General features: G+C 41.5%; 1 protein-coding gene across 1 annotated transcript in view; it reads right to left on the bottom strand.

The window, feature by feature from the left end:
- Positions 1–2155: 2155 nt before the first annotated feature.
- MUC2 (mucin 2, oligomeric mucus/gel-forming) overlaps positions 2156–16138 on the bottom strand; it is a 61631-nt gene continuing 47648 nt past the window's right edge. The window contains exons 40-52 of the mRNA XM_083586916.1: positions 15600–15778; positions 14398–14467; positions 13251–13351; positions 12435–12466; positions 11308–11485; positions 10355–10459; positions 9930–9970; positions 8697–8819; positions 6889–6987; positions 5294–5422; positions 4329–4368; positions 3533–3671; positions 2156–2739 (exon numbers count right to left, since the gene is read on the bottom strand). Of these exons, the coding sequence (XP_083443042.1) occupies positions 2433–2739; positions 3533–3671; positions 4329–4368; positions 5294–5422; positions 6889–6987; positions 8697–8819; positions 9930–9970; positions 10355–10459; positions 11308–11485; positions 12435–12466; positions 13251–13351; positions 14398–14467; positions 15600–15778 (1543 nt within the window). The 3' untranslated portion in view covers positions 2156–2432. The remainder of the gene's footprint in view (positions 2740–3532; positions 3672–4328; positions 4369–5293; positions 5423–6888; positions 6988–8696; positions 8820–9929; positions 9971–10354; positions 10460–11307; positions 11486–12434; positions 12467–13250; positions 13352–14397; positions 14468–15599; positions 15779–16138) is intronic.

Raw genomic sequence — 16138 nt, 5'->3', positions numbered from 1 at the left:
CTCCCTCCAGAGGGCTGTGCCATGACAGTAGTCTGAAGTGACCCAGGAACTGTGAACTTAAAGTCACTGGACACAGGATAGTAGTCAGGACTGAAGGGCAAACTAGGTGGTGGGAACAAGGAGAAAACCAGAAGTCATGACAAAACGATAACCAATGATACAGAAACATGCTCCTTAAGCAAGGCTCAGTTTGAACAGGAAGCCCTTTATACACCTTTCCTCTGATAAGGATTCATTAGTCAACCTGGATGAGTCAGTCCAGTACAGGAAGGTTCTTCAATGAGAACATTGCCGCCTGCAGTTCTGTGGTTCACCACGAGGCTGTCGCACACAAATTCCAGCAACTTGTGTCACAAACTAGCACTTCCCTCAACTTCTGCTTTTTTAATCCCCTCCCAGATCTCCAATGACCTCTCGTTATACCAGAGCTCTCTTGCTGCCATTGCTCAATATTCTGTAAGTGTGTGTGAGTGTGTTCTGTGAAGTCTTAAGTGGACCATTGTAAGCTGATCAATAGGCCCTCTGCATGAGAATCTCCCCTTTGCCTTTCATTGGGTTAACAGCTCTGATGTCATAAATAGGCCACATCACCTTGGGGTAGGTAGTTTAATGTTACAAATCTAAATGGCTTTCAAAGTGGAAATCCAGGGTTAACATGTAATGCTTGTTAAATCTAAGAAATATTGGCTATATGCCATGCTTTTAAATGATATTTTGCTAGTTGAAACCTTTGTCTTGTGTCTGATCCATTTATTAGAAAGCTCTTGGGCATGAGTAGACTGCACCTACTACCTACGGTATGTGATTATCACATCCACGGCTCATAAGTTGCAAATGGCTAATTATTTTCTCTGCTGTCATACTGTGTCTCCACAAGTGAATTTGAAATGAGTTAATTTAAAGTGTTTTCATGGACGGCTGCTGACACTGACAACTTATTCATTGTTGCACCATGCTATGAGCATCTCAGATTTTAATTTTATTATGTATACTTCTAGATAATTGAATTTTGCAGACAATATTGAAAAAAACATTCAAAGTACAATCCCATGCAAGTCCTTGTCTTTGTTTTTAAACTGAAACTCCACACCTTTTTACATGTTCAGCCATAGACTGCCCTGTAGTGGTGAAAACCATGACTTGCAATACCAGCAAAAAATTTAAGAATGTGACTACAACTATCCTTAACTTTCTTTTAAAATTAAAAAAAGAGGAAGTGTAAAAATTCTAGATAGTTATGATGAGGAAAAATCTTCAATATAACTTTCGTTTAGGATGCCCCATGGCATACATGAGGTAAATAAATGACAACAGTAATAGTTTAATATTCATTGATGTTTCACTTTTATTTCAAAAAAGCTATGCCTAACTACTATGGTTTTGTACGGACGTTGAGTGAATCAGCTGATGTTTTGGAACATATACATCCTATTTTAAAAATTAATTTCTGACTCCCAAATGGAAAAGCCCGAAGCTTAGGAACCTTGGCTTGTAGAAGCTCCATAACCCTTGGGCAGTATCCAGTGCCCAGCCTGACTCTTTTATCCATGCAGGATGCTTTCAGTCAGGCCTTGTGGGTTTTCTATGGGGTACCTTATCCCTATGGCCATTTGTTTATATCACAATGTGATATGTAATTAACGATATTTTAAAATATTGTCTTGGCATTTCCATTATACTGAGATAAATGTATGTTATGACTTAGACTGAATAGCAGCCAGCAAGATGAATAGCAGTATTTGGGTGAAACTGAACTGCAGCAGAATGAAAACAGTGCTGCCTATGACAGAAATCACTGCCCTCTTATATATCTATTGATGAGACACAAATCACAGGCAGCCAGGCAGTTGGAAATGCAGGGCTGGATTGAGAGGGAATGTTCTAGGGGAAAGCTAGTTATCATCAGCATATAGCTGCTACTGAACTCCTTAAAGGTTCAATGAAGCCACCCAGGGACATTGAAAAGAACAAAAATACCAGGGAACTAAACCCATGGAGCACAAGTGGTGTGTGGACAGGCCATTTGTTGTTTTAGAAAATGTATAGATTTTGCCATTTTCTCTTGGAACTCCTAAAGCAAAGCTCCTGCTCACACAGGCTTAGGAAATCCAAGAGTACAGGTGTTTACCAACAAAACTGGATGCGGAGACTTCAGTTTTTAAATGTGCTTTTAATTATTTAAAGAAGAAAAGAAAACGATTCAGAATTCCAAAACATAAAACTTCGTTACACTCAGGGAAAAATGACTTGCACTTTTTTTTTTTGTTTAACACAAATAAATAAAGCGATCATAAGGGGAAACAGTCAAAGAGGGCACAGATTTAAGAGGCCCGTGGAAAGTAAGGGCAAGCGCAGAATTATTTGTGAAAAATGAAACCATGGGTTGTCCCTGTATAACTTTTCTTTTCACTTGTAACCTGTTGATTAGCTCATTATATTCCCATCCTTCTCTTCACCGAACTAATGGCCCTCCTGACACGAGCCACAGCATTCAGTTCATCTTCCTGTTCATCTTCCTGGGAGTCTTGCCTGCTATTTTCTTCTGTGCTCTTCCGGGACTCGTTTGAGGAGTGTGAACTGTTGCAGTCGGTGTTGAGGCACTCACAAGAGTCCACCTGAAGGTATTTGTGTTTCTTGTTCTTCCCGTCAGGGCACACCAGTGTTATTTCCTTTTCGGATACTTTTGACTCCCTGCAGCAAGTGCACTTGTGTTCCATGGAGTTGGCTTCAGAAGAGTATCTGTTTTTGTAGCACAAGAAGGTGAAAAAGAGTTACTCTGTGCCACAGATTGAAATTATGAGCAATTTTAGTGGAGGGTGATATTAGGAGAAACTCGTGTTTGCTCAATTCATTTGCTAAATGACAGGATTCCGGTATTTCCACATAATATTGAATCAAGGATGATGCACTTTAAATAATGTGCTGTCTCTAATTATGCCACCATAGCTAGTTGGTTGTTCTGGGTTTTGTTTTTTTAAGATGGAGGATCAAGAGACCAAAGTACCAGACCCTCCAAGTGTCCCTATTTTCCAGGGACGTCCCTGATTTAGAGAAGCCATGCTGGTTTCTTATTTGATCCCAGAATGTCCCACTTTTCCCTAGGATGCCCCTATTTTCATTGGATAAATGTTGGAGGGTATGAAGTATTGAAGTCAAATTGGCTCTCACAGTAGAAAATAAGTTTTGAAATTGGTGTAGCATAGCAGCTAAAAGATTGGGGTTGCAGTCCTATACATATTTACCAATTACAGATGGAGGAGAAATTTGATTCAGTGTGCATTTTAAAGCCAAATCTGTCAAATTCACACTTTGTGGAACAACATGTGAACCAAAATATAGCTACTCTTCAAAATACGAATTGATCTGATTTTTTGTGTGCATATTAATGAAAACATACAGAAATGCATTATGTTAGGAGAAATTACTTGCAAAAAATCACATTAGTAAATTTGATTACATTACTAAATTTGAATAATTAAACAAATGGGTATAAATGCATTGCAGGATCTTATTGCAATTTGGCTTTACATACATTGAGGAAGTTCCACAATGTCCTTCACACTGGGCCACAGTGACCATGTCTGCTGAACGGCAACCATCATGAACGATATAGTCCTTCATTTCAGAGAGAGAGCAAGGTAGCACTGGTACTGGGTTATCTTTGGGCTTGCCTGCAGGATAAAATGTTTTTAAAAACCTTTATTCAAATGTTTTCAGGAACGTCAAGCTTTTTTGCTCATTTGGACTGAGTCATGAGTAGCACCAAATTACTTGCATGCCATAGTATGTAGCTATTCAAGAAATGTAAAAGTTCAGCCAATATTTAGCCCTAAATGCATTTTGGTAACACAGCTGACACAAAAATCCTCTATATGTTTACTCAGAAGTAAGCCCCATTGATTTGAATGGGGTTTACTCCCAGGAAAGTGCAGGCTTGCAGGAGTGCAGCCTGAATGGCTCCTAGCCACGTGGGAGAGGAGGCTAGGGAAGGATGTACTAAGCATCCCCTCACTATGTGCTAGTTTTAAGGTTGGAATCGCCTGTAGGACAAAAGTACCATATTTCAGGAGAGCCCAGATATAAAGCTGAGCATCTAAACCAAAGCAAGATATTAAGAGTGCAGTTACAGTAAAAATATGCAAACCCACTTCTTTTGAATATAGTTTGCAAATCAAAGCAAAATGGCCCATTTTATTTTTTGTTTGGGTGATACTCAACTAAGTCATACTCAGAGATGACTCATGGCTGTACTCAGAGTATGATAAACACTGTGCTTATTTATTTATCACATAGAGAGATGGCATAGATATATAATTTATGATACTTACAAGTTTTACAGCAGCCACTGGGCAAATAGGCAATGGTGTCCTAGGAAGAAAAATGTATTATTGAATTGCATATCCAACTAGAACAGCGCAAAACTCCCAACCTGACAATGAAGTAAGGTTCAGGAACCAGTGGGGTGAGACCTTTGGTTTAGAAGTCTATGTGTGTTGAATAGTTTCTTTTTGTTCCCTTTAAACTTTTTTTAACCTTTAATCCTTAACAGTAGGAACTGTTGACTAAAAAAAATTATTAAGAAAGCAATTTATGCATATAACTGAAGATACACCATATATTTTCTTTACACTACATCAGATTCAGACGAAGAATGTAGCTACACCTACACCTACACCTACATGACTTTGATTTCCATGAGAGCTAAGTGCAGCTAACTTGGTCTGGATCCAATTCACGGGGAGTAGAACATGGTTAATGCAGTGAGTAGGTGGCTCTGTGGACTAAACCACTAAGCCTAGGGCTTGCCGATCGGAAGGTCGGTGGGTCGAATCCCCGCGGCAGGGTGAGCTCCCATTGTTCGGTCCCAGCTCCTGCCAACCTAGCAGTTCGAAAGTACGTCCAAGTGCAAGTAGATAAATAGGTAAATGGTGTTTCCGTGCGCTGCTCTGGTTTGCCAGAAGCAGCTTAGTTATGCTGGCCACATGACCCAGAAGCTGTCTGTGGACAAACGCCGGCTCCCTCGGCCTACAGAGCGAGATGAGCACGCAACCCCAGAGTCGTCCACGACTGGACTTAACTGTCAGGGGTCCCTTTACCTTTACCTTACTGCATTTATATGACACTACCAACCATGCAGGATCTTTTCTTTCTTTCACAGCCATCACTTTAAAATGACAGATAAGCCAAGAATTCAACACAAAATCCAACTGTAACAGCTCTTGCTCATAGGGTGGGCTAATCAAATTAAAGGAGTTTTCACAAGATGGAATGTGTATATTCAGTATTTACTCACAGGCTGACATGTTTCCTCGTTAAATGCTGGGCAGCTTATTGAAGATGTGGAGGAGACCAGCTGCCTATGTATGTTCACACAGCTGTAAATAGTGCAGTTGTCGTGTGGAGCACTCCGTTGCTCACCAGGCTATTCAAGATAAGGAAACAAATTAAATACTGGCAAAACATCTTCCTGTTTTCTAAATGTGTATTTTCTTATGAATAGCAGAGCAGCCAATATGGTAGAAGGGCCCATAAGGAAGGTTAAAATATTGGGGTTGGAGGGAGCTTGCAGTAGAAAAATAAGACTCTTCACCCAAGAATAGTCCCAGTCAGGACTGAGGCCAGTTTTGTGGGAATGAAGGAACAGAAAATAAGTATGTGAGGGAGTGATTAAGGATGGAGCTGCAACTAAATAGGCACTCATTTGGTCACCTGCAGCAAACCATTATCACTCCCTGGTAACTAAGCAAGGAAGCTTTTGTAAACTGTCAGCATCAGATAACTGAAATAAGGAGAATAGGGAGCTAAGGGAAAGAGAGAGAAATTTAAAAGTGTAAATGCAGGGAAATGTTTTTGTTTTAACTACTAAAACCATATTTGTTTCATTTTATCTGCTTTTAACTGCTTTTGCTTCACTTGTCCATTTATTAATTTTTCACAAAAAAACTTTACAATTTTAACATAAACCATAAGTTACGTTATCCATTGACTTCCTGTCCTCAGCTTCCATGCTGCATAATTCGCCTATACTATTCAATACATCCATTTTGACCTATTGGTCCTAATAATTCACACTGTTGCTCATATTTCAACTCCTGCTCGTGTTTTCCTCTCACTATAGTAGTTCTTTAAATACTCAATAAGAAGTCTCCAAATCTTAAGCAAATTTTTGTCATTTGGATCTCTATTATTTGCTGTTAATCTTGCCAGTTCCATGGACTCCCATCATTTTCAAAAGCCAATATTTTTCGGATTTTAATTTTATTTGTTTTTATTTTACTGTCGCTCTCGGTGAAGACATGCCTGAACTTTTGCTGCCTGTAGCCTGATGCTTTCCATCCAAATGGCATGAAATTTGCAGAATTTTAACTACCTTCTTGGGGTGGTTGCTTTGCCAAATTTCAGTTTGGACAAAGGATATCCATTGCAGAGGCAGTTAAGAAAGAGGTAGCAATTAACTCCCTGCAACTTTGGGTGGTGATCTCCTTTTGTTTTTGCCTTCCTATAACTTTGCTGCCACACAGCCACTAACATTTGCAGGCAGCATACTGCTCTCTCAAAGGCACCTGCCGTTGTTCATGCTGATTGGACACGTCAAATTTGAAAAATGATAATTTCAAAATAAAAATGAATGTACCCACAAAACAAATATAAAATAAATGGAAATGCATTTGATTCTTTTTTCATTTGTTTTTAAAACTAATGCACATCACTAGGATCTCACACAGATACTTGGGTGCCATAAGGGTATGTGGGATTTATTTATAAATTTCGACGTTTGCAGCCAGTCTCTTTCTCTGAATGCTAGTTGCTTTTTCTCCTGCATCAGAAGTTCAGAATTACAAGAAAATCATTACTATTTGAGGACTCTTTAAAACACAAAACACTTACTCTTAAGATGAAAACATCATTCTGAGGTGTTCGTATAACACAGCTTGTCTGCACACACACTCCACAACATTCACCGTCCTGATGAATAAGAGTATGTCCCTAGGGAGAAAGAGATGCACAATTATGATATGGGATCTGCAACAAAGCTTTGCCATGTGCGGTGCTCCTGCTCAGGCTTCTTAGTCATCCAGCCAACTATACCACTCTTGCATACTCCATCCTATCCTACCCCTACAAAAAAATCCAATGCCCCACCTACAGATATGTAAAATCCAGCCTATAGATCTACAAAATGACAATGTTTATGGGCCAGTTCAGATAATGACAACTGCTATGGATCCTACATGTGCTGGCGTATATAACCACTTTGAGATGAATAATGGAAGATCAAGGTTTCAAACCACGAAAAGGCTCCCTGCTCTAGAAATTCAGCTTCAGCACATGGAAGAATGTGGGAGCGGTGATGGTGATGTGAGTGAGGGGTTGGGGCCAGAGAGGGCACACCTCTGCTCTCCCCCCCCCTCACCTCATGTGATGGAGGGCTAATACCTGGGAAGGGCTACCACTTTTTTGATATGTTATTTTTATTGAAACTTTTCAGCATAGAAAGCAAAAGAAACAGATGAATCTAAATGAAAATGAATAAAGGGAAATAACTTTAAAGTGGGGGTGAGAAAGAGAGGAAAAAGTAAAAGAATACAAAAGAAATACGAAGCCCTCTGTCAGAGGTAGATCTTAACCCTTGCCTCACACAAAAGGGTATGGGTGGGAAGCCTATCCCTGAACATGTTAACTCATACCAACTTCAACAGGTATGTACAAAGAAGTTGTATAAAGGAGGCCTGAGTCATCCTGATCACTTAAGGACACCATTGTTCCATAAACCTTTATATTTATATTTATTTATTTTAAAATGTATATGCTGCTTTTCATCATGTAGTCTCAAGGTGGCTTACAACAATGAAGCATATAATATATATAACTTAAAATTTAAAACATACAATAGACGCAAGGGCAGCCTCGCATAGAGTGTGTTACAATAATTCAATCTTGGGATTTACCAACACATGGACTACAGTGGGTAAGTTATACCTATCCAGTTGCATACCAGCAGAAGCTTGATAAAAGGCACTCCTAGCCATACAGGCCTCCCGAGTGACAATGAAGGTTCAAGGAATACCCCTAAACTATGTATCTGCTTCTTCAGAGAGAGTGTAAGCCCATCCAGGACAGGCAACTGGTCTATCACCTGGATCTGAGAACCACCCCACCCACAAAACCTCTGTCTTCCCAGGCTGACCCTCATCCAGTCTACCACTGCATCCAGGTACTTGGTCCCGGTCTTTCACAGCCTCTCCTGAATAAAATATAATGGAGAACTAGAGCTGGGTATCCTCAGCATCCAGATGACACCTTGCCACAAAACTCCCAATGACTACTTCTAATGGTTTCATATAGATGTTAAATAGCACTGGGGGCCAAAGAGTGCTCTGTGGGACTGTCATGGGCCCAAGGAGCAGTCTCCCTGTGCCACTTTCTAGATGCAACCCTGCAAGTAAGAATGGAACCACTGTAAAACAGTGCCCCCACAGACCTGATCCAGCAGGATAACATGGTCAATGGTATCAGAAGCTGCTGAGAGTTCAAGCAAGAGCAGCAGGGCTGCACTTCCCCATCTCTTTCCTATCAGGGCAACCAAGACTGATTCAGTCCCAAGCCCAGGTCTGAAACCAGACTGAACTAGATCTAGGTAATAATAATCTAAGCAACTGGTTTTCGGTTTTGTTCTTAAAGTGGATGGTGCTTACTTGGTCACACGTCGTTGGGCATGGGATGTAGCTGCAACTGATCAAATTCAGCGAAGTACTGTTGTCTTTTTCCTCTGTGCAGACACATTTCTGGCACTTATCTCCTAAGATCTGAGAGCCAGGCTGGAATAGGGGAGCAAGAGATAAACTATAAGCAAAGCAAAGCAAAGCAAAGCAAAGCAAAGCATGAAACAGGCCTGTTTATATTACTTTAGTACAAAATGACTACAAAAAATACTAATAATGGAATAATATGAGAATGGTCCAGTGGTAGTAGTCGCTTTAGATTTTCAAGCCTCATTTTAATTTGTTTCCATCTCTTGCTAATTCCCTCTTGAATATCTATCCTTGCTCAATTCACACTTGTTCATTTGATCGTTACCAGCAAAGTGCAGGGGGTGCGGGTGGGTGTGGATCAGCAGCACTGACCTCCCAGTGGTGGAGGCACTTCATTCTCCCGGATGCAGATGGGGCAGTGAGAGAAAGTGGCAAGTCCGGGGGAGCTCTGGGTTTGGCGACATCCGTGTTCCACAGGTACATGAGGATGTGAAGCACCACTGCTTCCAACCCAGAGTCCCACTTCAATCTCACCAGCCCCTCATCTTGCCCTGTTCTGTGAACAGCAGTGCTGCCAGTGGGAGGCTACTTCTGCTGTTCCACTTCATACACTGCTACTGATCATTTCACAGTACAGTCGCACCTTGGTTGCCAAACAGAATCCGTTCTGGAAGTCCGTTCGACTTCCGGAAATGTTCAATAACCAAGGCGCGGCTCCTGATTAGCTGCAGCTTCCTGCACTCAATCGGAAGCTGCGGAAGCCACGTCGGGCGTTCGGGTTCCAAAGAACATTCGCAAACCGGAACACCCACTTCCAGGTTTGTGGCATTCGGGAGCCAAAACGTTCGAGTCACAAGGCGTTCAGGATCCAAAGTACGACTGTATAATCCTATGCTACTGTCTACTCAGAAGAAAGTCCCACTCTGTTCAATGGGGCTAGTTCCTTGTAACTGCAGCCTAAGGCAGCCATATTTTCCTGTGAGCAAACCCTGTTGAACTCAAGTCTGACTTACTCTTTCTTGAGTAGATGTATATAGAAATATGTTATTAAGTGTTTTGGAATGATGTCCTTTCTTTAGAAAATTGGATGTGCAACTGGGCTCCAAAAATGGACAAATAGACAAATCACTTCATGAAACTTCTGTTAGCAGAGTAAGGAAGAAAAGGAAATCTTACCGTGTATTCATTACCGTTAGCCACACAAACGTTTTTGGGCTCTACAAAAAATAAAAGAGGCAATATTTAAAATATTCTATATTAAACCACTGGATATATTTTTTAAATGTACTCAGTGTTATATAGCTCCCCACCATGCTTCCTTCACCAGCAGGGATGGCAAGCATGTGGCTCTCCAGATGTTGTTGGACTACAACTCCCATCAGCCCCAAGCCAGCACAGCCAGTGGTCAGGGATGGTAGGAGCTGTGGTCCCGTGACCTCTGGAGGGCACCAGGTTGGCTACTGCTTCATTAGACTGTAAGCTAAGGATACAACTGGGAAGCAAATTCCACTGACAACAGCCAGATTCACTTCTAAGCACGCTTAGGACCAGAATGCAATGTGTCATGCTTATCCTTTCATAATTTGTTAAAACAGACTTACTACATTGGTGATCAGGACAGCAGTGGCCTTCAGGAACTTCAGAAACTAACTCATACCCTGGCTGACATTTAGGAGGCTCTGTTGTGCAGTCAGTGGCATTGCATACTGTAAAGAAGAAAGGGCAAAATGATATTGCAGAAACATGGGGAAATTCCTTAAACTGGGTTCAACCAGGAGTACTGAACAGTGAATTAACCAGGCATCTTGCAAATGAATATTGAACAGTGAAGTAATCATGCATTGTGCAACAGGAGTTCTCCCATAGTTGAGGAAACTGTAATTGAAAGCATTTATTCAGTTCTTAATTCTCTGGCAGGTGGGGCCAATCCACCACTCCTATTGCTGTGCCTTCAATTGTACTGAGCTCTCTGCTGCTTTGCCCCTTCTCCCCCTTGTAAGGAGCAGTAACCACGAGGCATTGCAAAGCCAGGTGAGCAATGCTGCCCTGCCCTGCCCACACCAGCAACTGCTACTGCTGGAAAATGCTTGTTGGCTCCCCCCCCCCTCAAAAAACAAAATAGCATAATAAGAACTAATCACCGAAACAGACCAATGAACTTACAGGGACTTTCTAGTCTGCTGTACCTCTGCTGTCTGAAAATTGCTAGCACTGGGAAGTGAACCTATAGCCCTATGCACACCATGGGCTGTATTAAACCTTTTGTGCTAAGGCAATGATTAGCACTAGGGGATTTCCCCTTTCTCCTCTCCCTGTGCATGTCCCATATCATCCCCAAAGCTGTTCCAAAAACCTTGGAGAAGCTCCAGAGCAAATTTAGGGGGCACACAAGGGACAGAAAGGGGGTGAACACTCTGGTGCACAAGGAGGAATCCTTGCAGTGACGGAACCTTCACCTTATGTATTTGCTCTACCATTGACCATTGGTTGCTCCAAAGCAGGTAAATTGCAAAGGGCTCTCAAGAATTGCCAAGGGCTCCTAAGATGGACTTACCACAAGTGGTTTTAGAGCAGCATTTGTTATCAGGATTGACTTCAGTGATCGTGTAGAATCCGTCTCCTTCACAGCTGACATCATCATCTGATGGACATTTGAGGGGCTCACAGGTAATACCGCTGCCTCCTTCCAGGCAACTGCACTTCTTGCAGTCAAACTCAAACTCCTCTCCAAACTATCATTCAGGAAAGGTAAAACACATTAAGTTTGTGAATGCCTACAGGGTACAAACTGTAATAAAAAAACTCTGTCCATGAGGTTTTTGGAATGTCTGCTTTAACTTCTTCTGGGCAGCACCTTCTGGGTGAATGCCTTCTCCTGACAGAAGCAGTGGGGAACCTTCAGTCTGTGCACCTAATTAGACCCACCATGAGGCCATTGGGGTATAAACACACCCACCTGTTCATCACTTGACATCATAGCTGTAGCACCAAAGTCAAAAAGAAGAATTGGGGTAACTCTAAGAGCACTCCCATTTCTTTCTTTTCAGCCATGGCTTGAGGTACAAATAAAGGATCTTCCTTACAAGTCCTGGCTTGAAATAGGCGCTTTTTAAATTTGGCACCTTTTTTTGTTCAGCAACAGAAAAGGGAACCAAAATCAAGGAGCACCTGTTATAAGCTGTGGCTGCAAATAAAGATCATTTCTTTGCACTTCAAGTCATGGGTGCAGAGGAAAAACCTTCCCTTGCATCTGTGGCTTGAAGGTTAAATTGTCTGATGTCATATAACATCAAGTGAAAATCAAACTGTTTTATTTATGGTTATTCTGCTTTGCTTTGTTTTTGTGTGTTTTTTGCTACAATCCATTCTAGTATTGTTACCAAGGCTGGGCAGGCTATGAACTTTTTAAATAACTAAATAACTCATATATATTGTGGGAGATAGCAGAAGGGAGCTAATTTTAGTAAGTCATTTTATTTCAGTCCTAATTCTGCTACATTCCAAAAACTGTTTATCATGATGGATCCCTTGATGAGATTATCTCCAAATAGTTGAAAGCGCAATAGAAAACAAAGTTGTTGTGATTTTGCACTTCCTTTCCCCAAAGTAAAGCAAACTTACAACTGAATACTTACAATTCAGCAAAAAAAGGAGCACAAAACAAACAGACTTGCATCTTACCTTCCTTGGTATATTATCTGGCCCAACACATCCTGTAAGCAGAATAAAGAAAACATCCATTACTAATAAGTTCATTAGGCCAGAGGTTTTCAACCTTTTTGAGTCCATGTCTCCCTTGACCAACTACATTCTTTCTGCGGCACCCCTATGGGGCTCAGGAGCCCAGTTACGTCATCCCTTGCCTACAGAGCTGGCAGCCTCTTATGCTTTTTCTAATATCCTCCCTTGTGGAGTGTTCCCTCAGCCTCCTCTACTCTCCCTTCCCCTTGGGAGTCCTCTGGGCAGCCAGCCGCAGAAGCCTCTGAGAGGCAGAGACACAATAGGACATCAGAGGAGGGAGGGAAGGAAAGAGGGACAGAGGCCAACACAATGGTGGTGGGAAGGAGGAATATGTGGACAAAGAAGTGCCAAATCCTGAGGCCTGTTTCCTTTTGTGCCAGCCAGGGCAGAAGAAGTGGCAAGGGCATGGGGGTGGGGTGGGGAATCTGGAGGGAAATGAAATGCACCAGCTATACGGATTGTGTACCTTTCTTTCCCAGCATACAGGGGAAAGGGGAGAGTTTTGGATCCGCCCCCATCACACCCATAACATGCCTGTTTCCCCCTCCTATGCCAATCAGCAAAAGAGGGACATCTGTAGAGGTTTCTACAGCTGCAGTGAGGAGGCTCAGACCTCCTTCTCCACCCATGGATTTTACTCTCAACCCACAGAGAAGGAGATGCACAAAATCCTATGGCCCATGCAATACCCTTCCAGGAGTTATAGAATTGTAGCGTAAATTCCTGGGGGAAAGAAGAATCAGAATGAAAACTCACCACAGGTTTTCACACAAACATCCACACCAGCATCATAAAGTGTTGTCCCTTCAGGGCAGAAGCAGCCTTCAATTTGTTGGGTTTGGTTGACTCCTATTAAGCTACAATAGATAAACAGTTCAAAAAGTCAGGATTCTTCTCATACAGCATAACAGAAATTTATAGTTTAAGCCAATGACATTTCAAATGATAAATCTATGACATATCTATCTATATCCCTTTATCTGTAGATATACAGGTATATAGCTGAAGCCACAACTTTCTGATGTACGAGTGAAGAAAATAACTTTTCTGATTTTGGGGATGTTCTGGATTATTGTGTCAATATTGCACTGTATTCTAGAGACCACATGTGGATGTCATATATTTATTTGTGTTGCGTGATGGAAACAACATATATTTATAGGGGTCTGTGCAAGGATGACAGGGTGGGCTCAGGGGAAGTAGGCAGAGAATTCCACTGTCTTTCAGGTAACAAAAAATCATACATAATCCAGCCAGTAAAGTTTGTGGAGTTACTGCAGATTAACTCAGGCAAGGACAGAGTTGCATGCCTTGCACCATCTCTTATGCATGAAATAATCCAGAGCAACAAAAGACCATGGTTAATGGGTATATGAACACAATGCATTCCAAGAGAGGTCCTTTGCACATTGACCTGAGAGTCACCAAATGCTGAGTGAATGTGTCGTGAAGAACTGGTTAGTGTTTGCCCACATCCAAATGCAGACTGTATTCTCATACAGTGAGATAGTATTTGAACAGGCCTGATTCATGTGAGCTTCCTACTGAAATGGAGAGTGAAATATCAAACAAATTGGGAGTAAGGTTGTAGAATTGTATGCATATTGCAGCACCTACATCACATGTATGGCATATATGGCTTGGGTGCTCCCTGTACTACCCTTGCCAAGTGTATGTGTGAGCTGTACACTGATTGGCATGCACTATGAGTGTGGAATTTCTAGGCCAGACAGTGATGTTTGGGGGATTTTAAGGTGTTGTGGACTACGAAACCAAGGATAGGAACTCTACTTCATTATATACAATACACATATATTATACTAAGTGACAGTACCAAAGACCTCATCACATCAGTTCATGCAGACAGACGGTACTGAGATTGGGCTGGTGGGAAAGTAATTACCCTGATTTGCAAGTCTCCTCTTGAGCAGGACCACATGCTTTGTAAACTCTGTTAGATGGGCAGCTGACGCCTAGAATTTTTTTTTAAAAGGGAAAAATTAATGAAGCAGAAGGATCAGCAATATTAACCATGATGATTTTTTCCTGAAAGATAACAGCCTATTTTAACTGTATGCATTTCTAAACCAAGAACAAAAAACAAAGGCAGAATATGGGCTCTCCCAACAAACAAAGCAGGAAACCACTGAGTGAGGAACACAGAAGGTGAGATAAACTGATTGGTGTAGACTTTCTCATCTCTGTACCTTCTTCTCTCTTATTGGTCAGTGATAGTATCTAATGGTGCCTTCCCTATCTGGGCACACTCAATAACCTAAGTAACATAGGCTACTTGCATGCGGAGAAAACATAGTTGTCCATCCTGGCACAGCCCACCATAAGGTGCCATCATGAACTGGCAACAAAAAGAAGAGAGAGGGTGGAGAATAACCTATGGTGGCCTATCTCCATCCTTCCCGCTCATTCACCAGCTACTCGTTGGGTGCTAGCTTCCTACTTGCTTTTGCCCGGGGCATCTTAAGCTCAATGAAATAAAATCTCTGTGTAAGTGGTAGCACTTTTAAACTGTTGGATAACTGTTTTTAAACAAAAACATCAAAAAGAAAAATATATTTTCAGAGTTGCATTTTCTATTGGAATCTGAGATATCCAACTATTTGCAGGGTTCATAAAAGGATTTCAGTAAGCTTTTGGAAAACTGTATCTGCGACTAGATCTAAAAAATAACTTAAATAACAGAATGCATGTGTGCAAATGTTTGGATGCATTCATGTGAATTCATGCCCTACAGAAGCTATGGAGAACCATGGGCTGTACAGTCCACACAGGGGAATGAGATGGACAAAACCCTATACATCATCCCTTCACTTCACCTACAGTATGGTTCTTGAGCTAAGACACTCATGGGAGAATGCTAGTGGGCTTTTGTGAAGGCATACCCAGTAACTCTACAACAGGGATGGGGGACTTGTGGCTCTGCAGATGCTGTTATACTATAACATCCATAATCCTGATCAGTGCCTGTGCTGGCTGGGGCTAATGAGCATTAATAGTCTAACAAAATCTGGAGAGCGACAGGTTCCCCATCTCAGCTCTACAGTTGTCCCAAATAGTTCCAGATGAATTTAAGAAATATGCACTTACTACATGTGCCATTGGTAAGCCCTCTCCAATCAATGCAGACACCTTGGTCAGCACAGGTAAATGCATAGATCTGAAGACTTGCACATTCCATGCCACGGTCGGGAATCCTGCAGTTATCAAACACGCAGGCTGCATAGTAGTTTTCATAATCAACAGCATCATGACACTTCTTGAATTCACTAGATGCAAGAAGAATAAAAACAGTATTAGGTACTGATGATCCATGCTTATCTCATCAAGGAACCTGTTCATTCTACAAATGCATCTTTACACACACACACACACTTTTACTTATGTATTCATTTATAATCAACATCATAAAAGTATAACAAGGTGCTATATAAAATATAAAAATAAAACCGACAACAGTGTCCATAGGGAAAAAAAATTAGAAAAATCAATCAATACTGGCTGGGTAGAAAGAGAAAATTTATCTTGCAAAGGCCATTTTTTAAAAAAGATGTCTGAAATAAGGGAGGGATGGCTCCTGCGAAACCTCTGCTGGTAGGGACTTCCACAGTGCAGGACCTGCCACACTA

This window comes from Podarcis filfolensis (assembly GCF_964270895.1).
Source record: "Podarcis filfolensis genome assembly, chromosome: 1".
Classification (NCBI taxonomy): domain Eukaryota; kingdom Metazoa; phylum Chordata; class Lepidosauria; order Squamata; family Lacertidae; genus Podarcis; species Podarcis filfolensis.
This window is presented reverse-complemented; position numbering and strand designations above follow the sequence as displayed.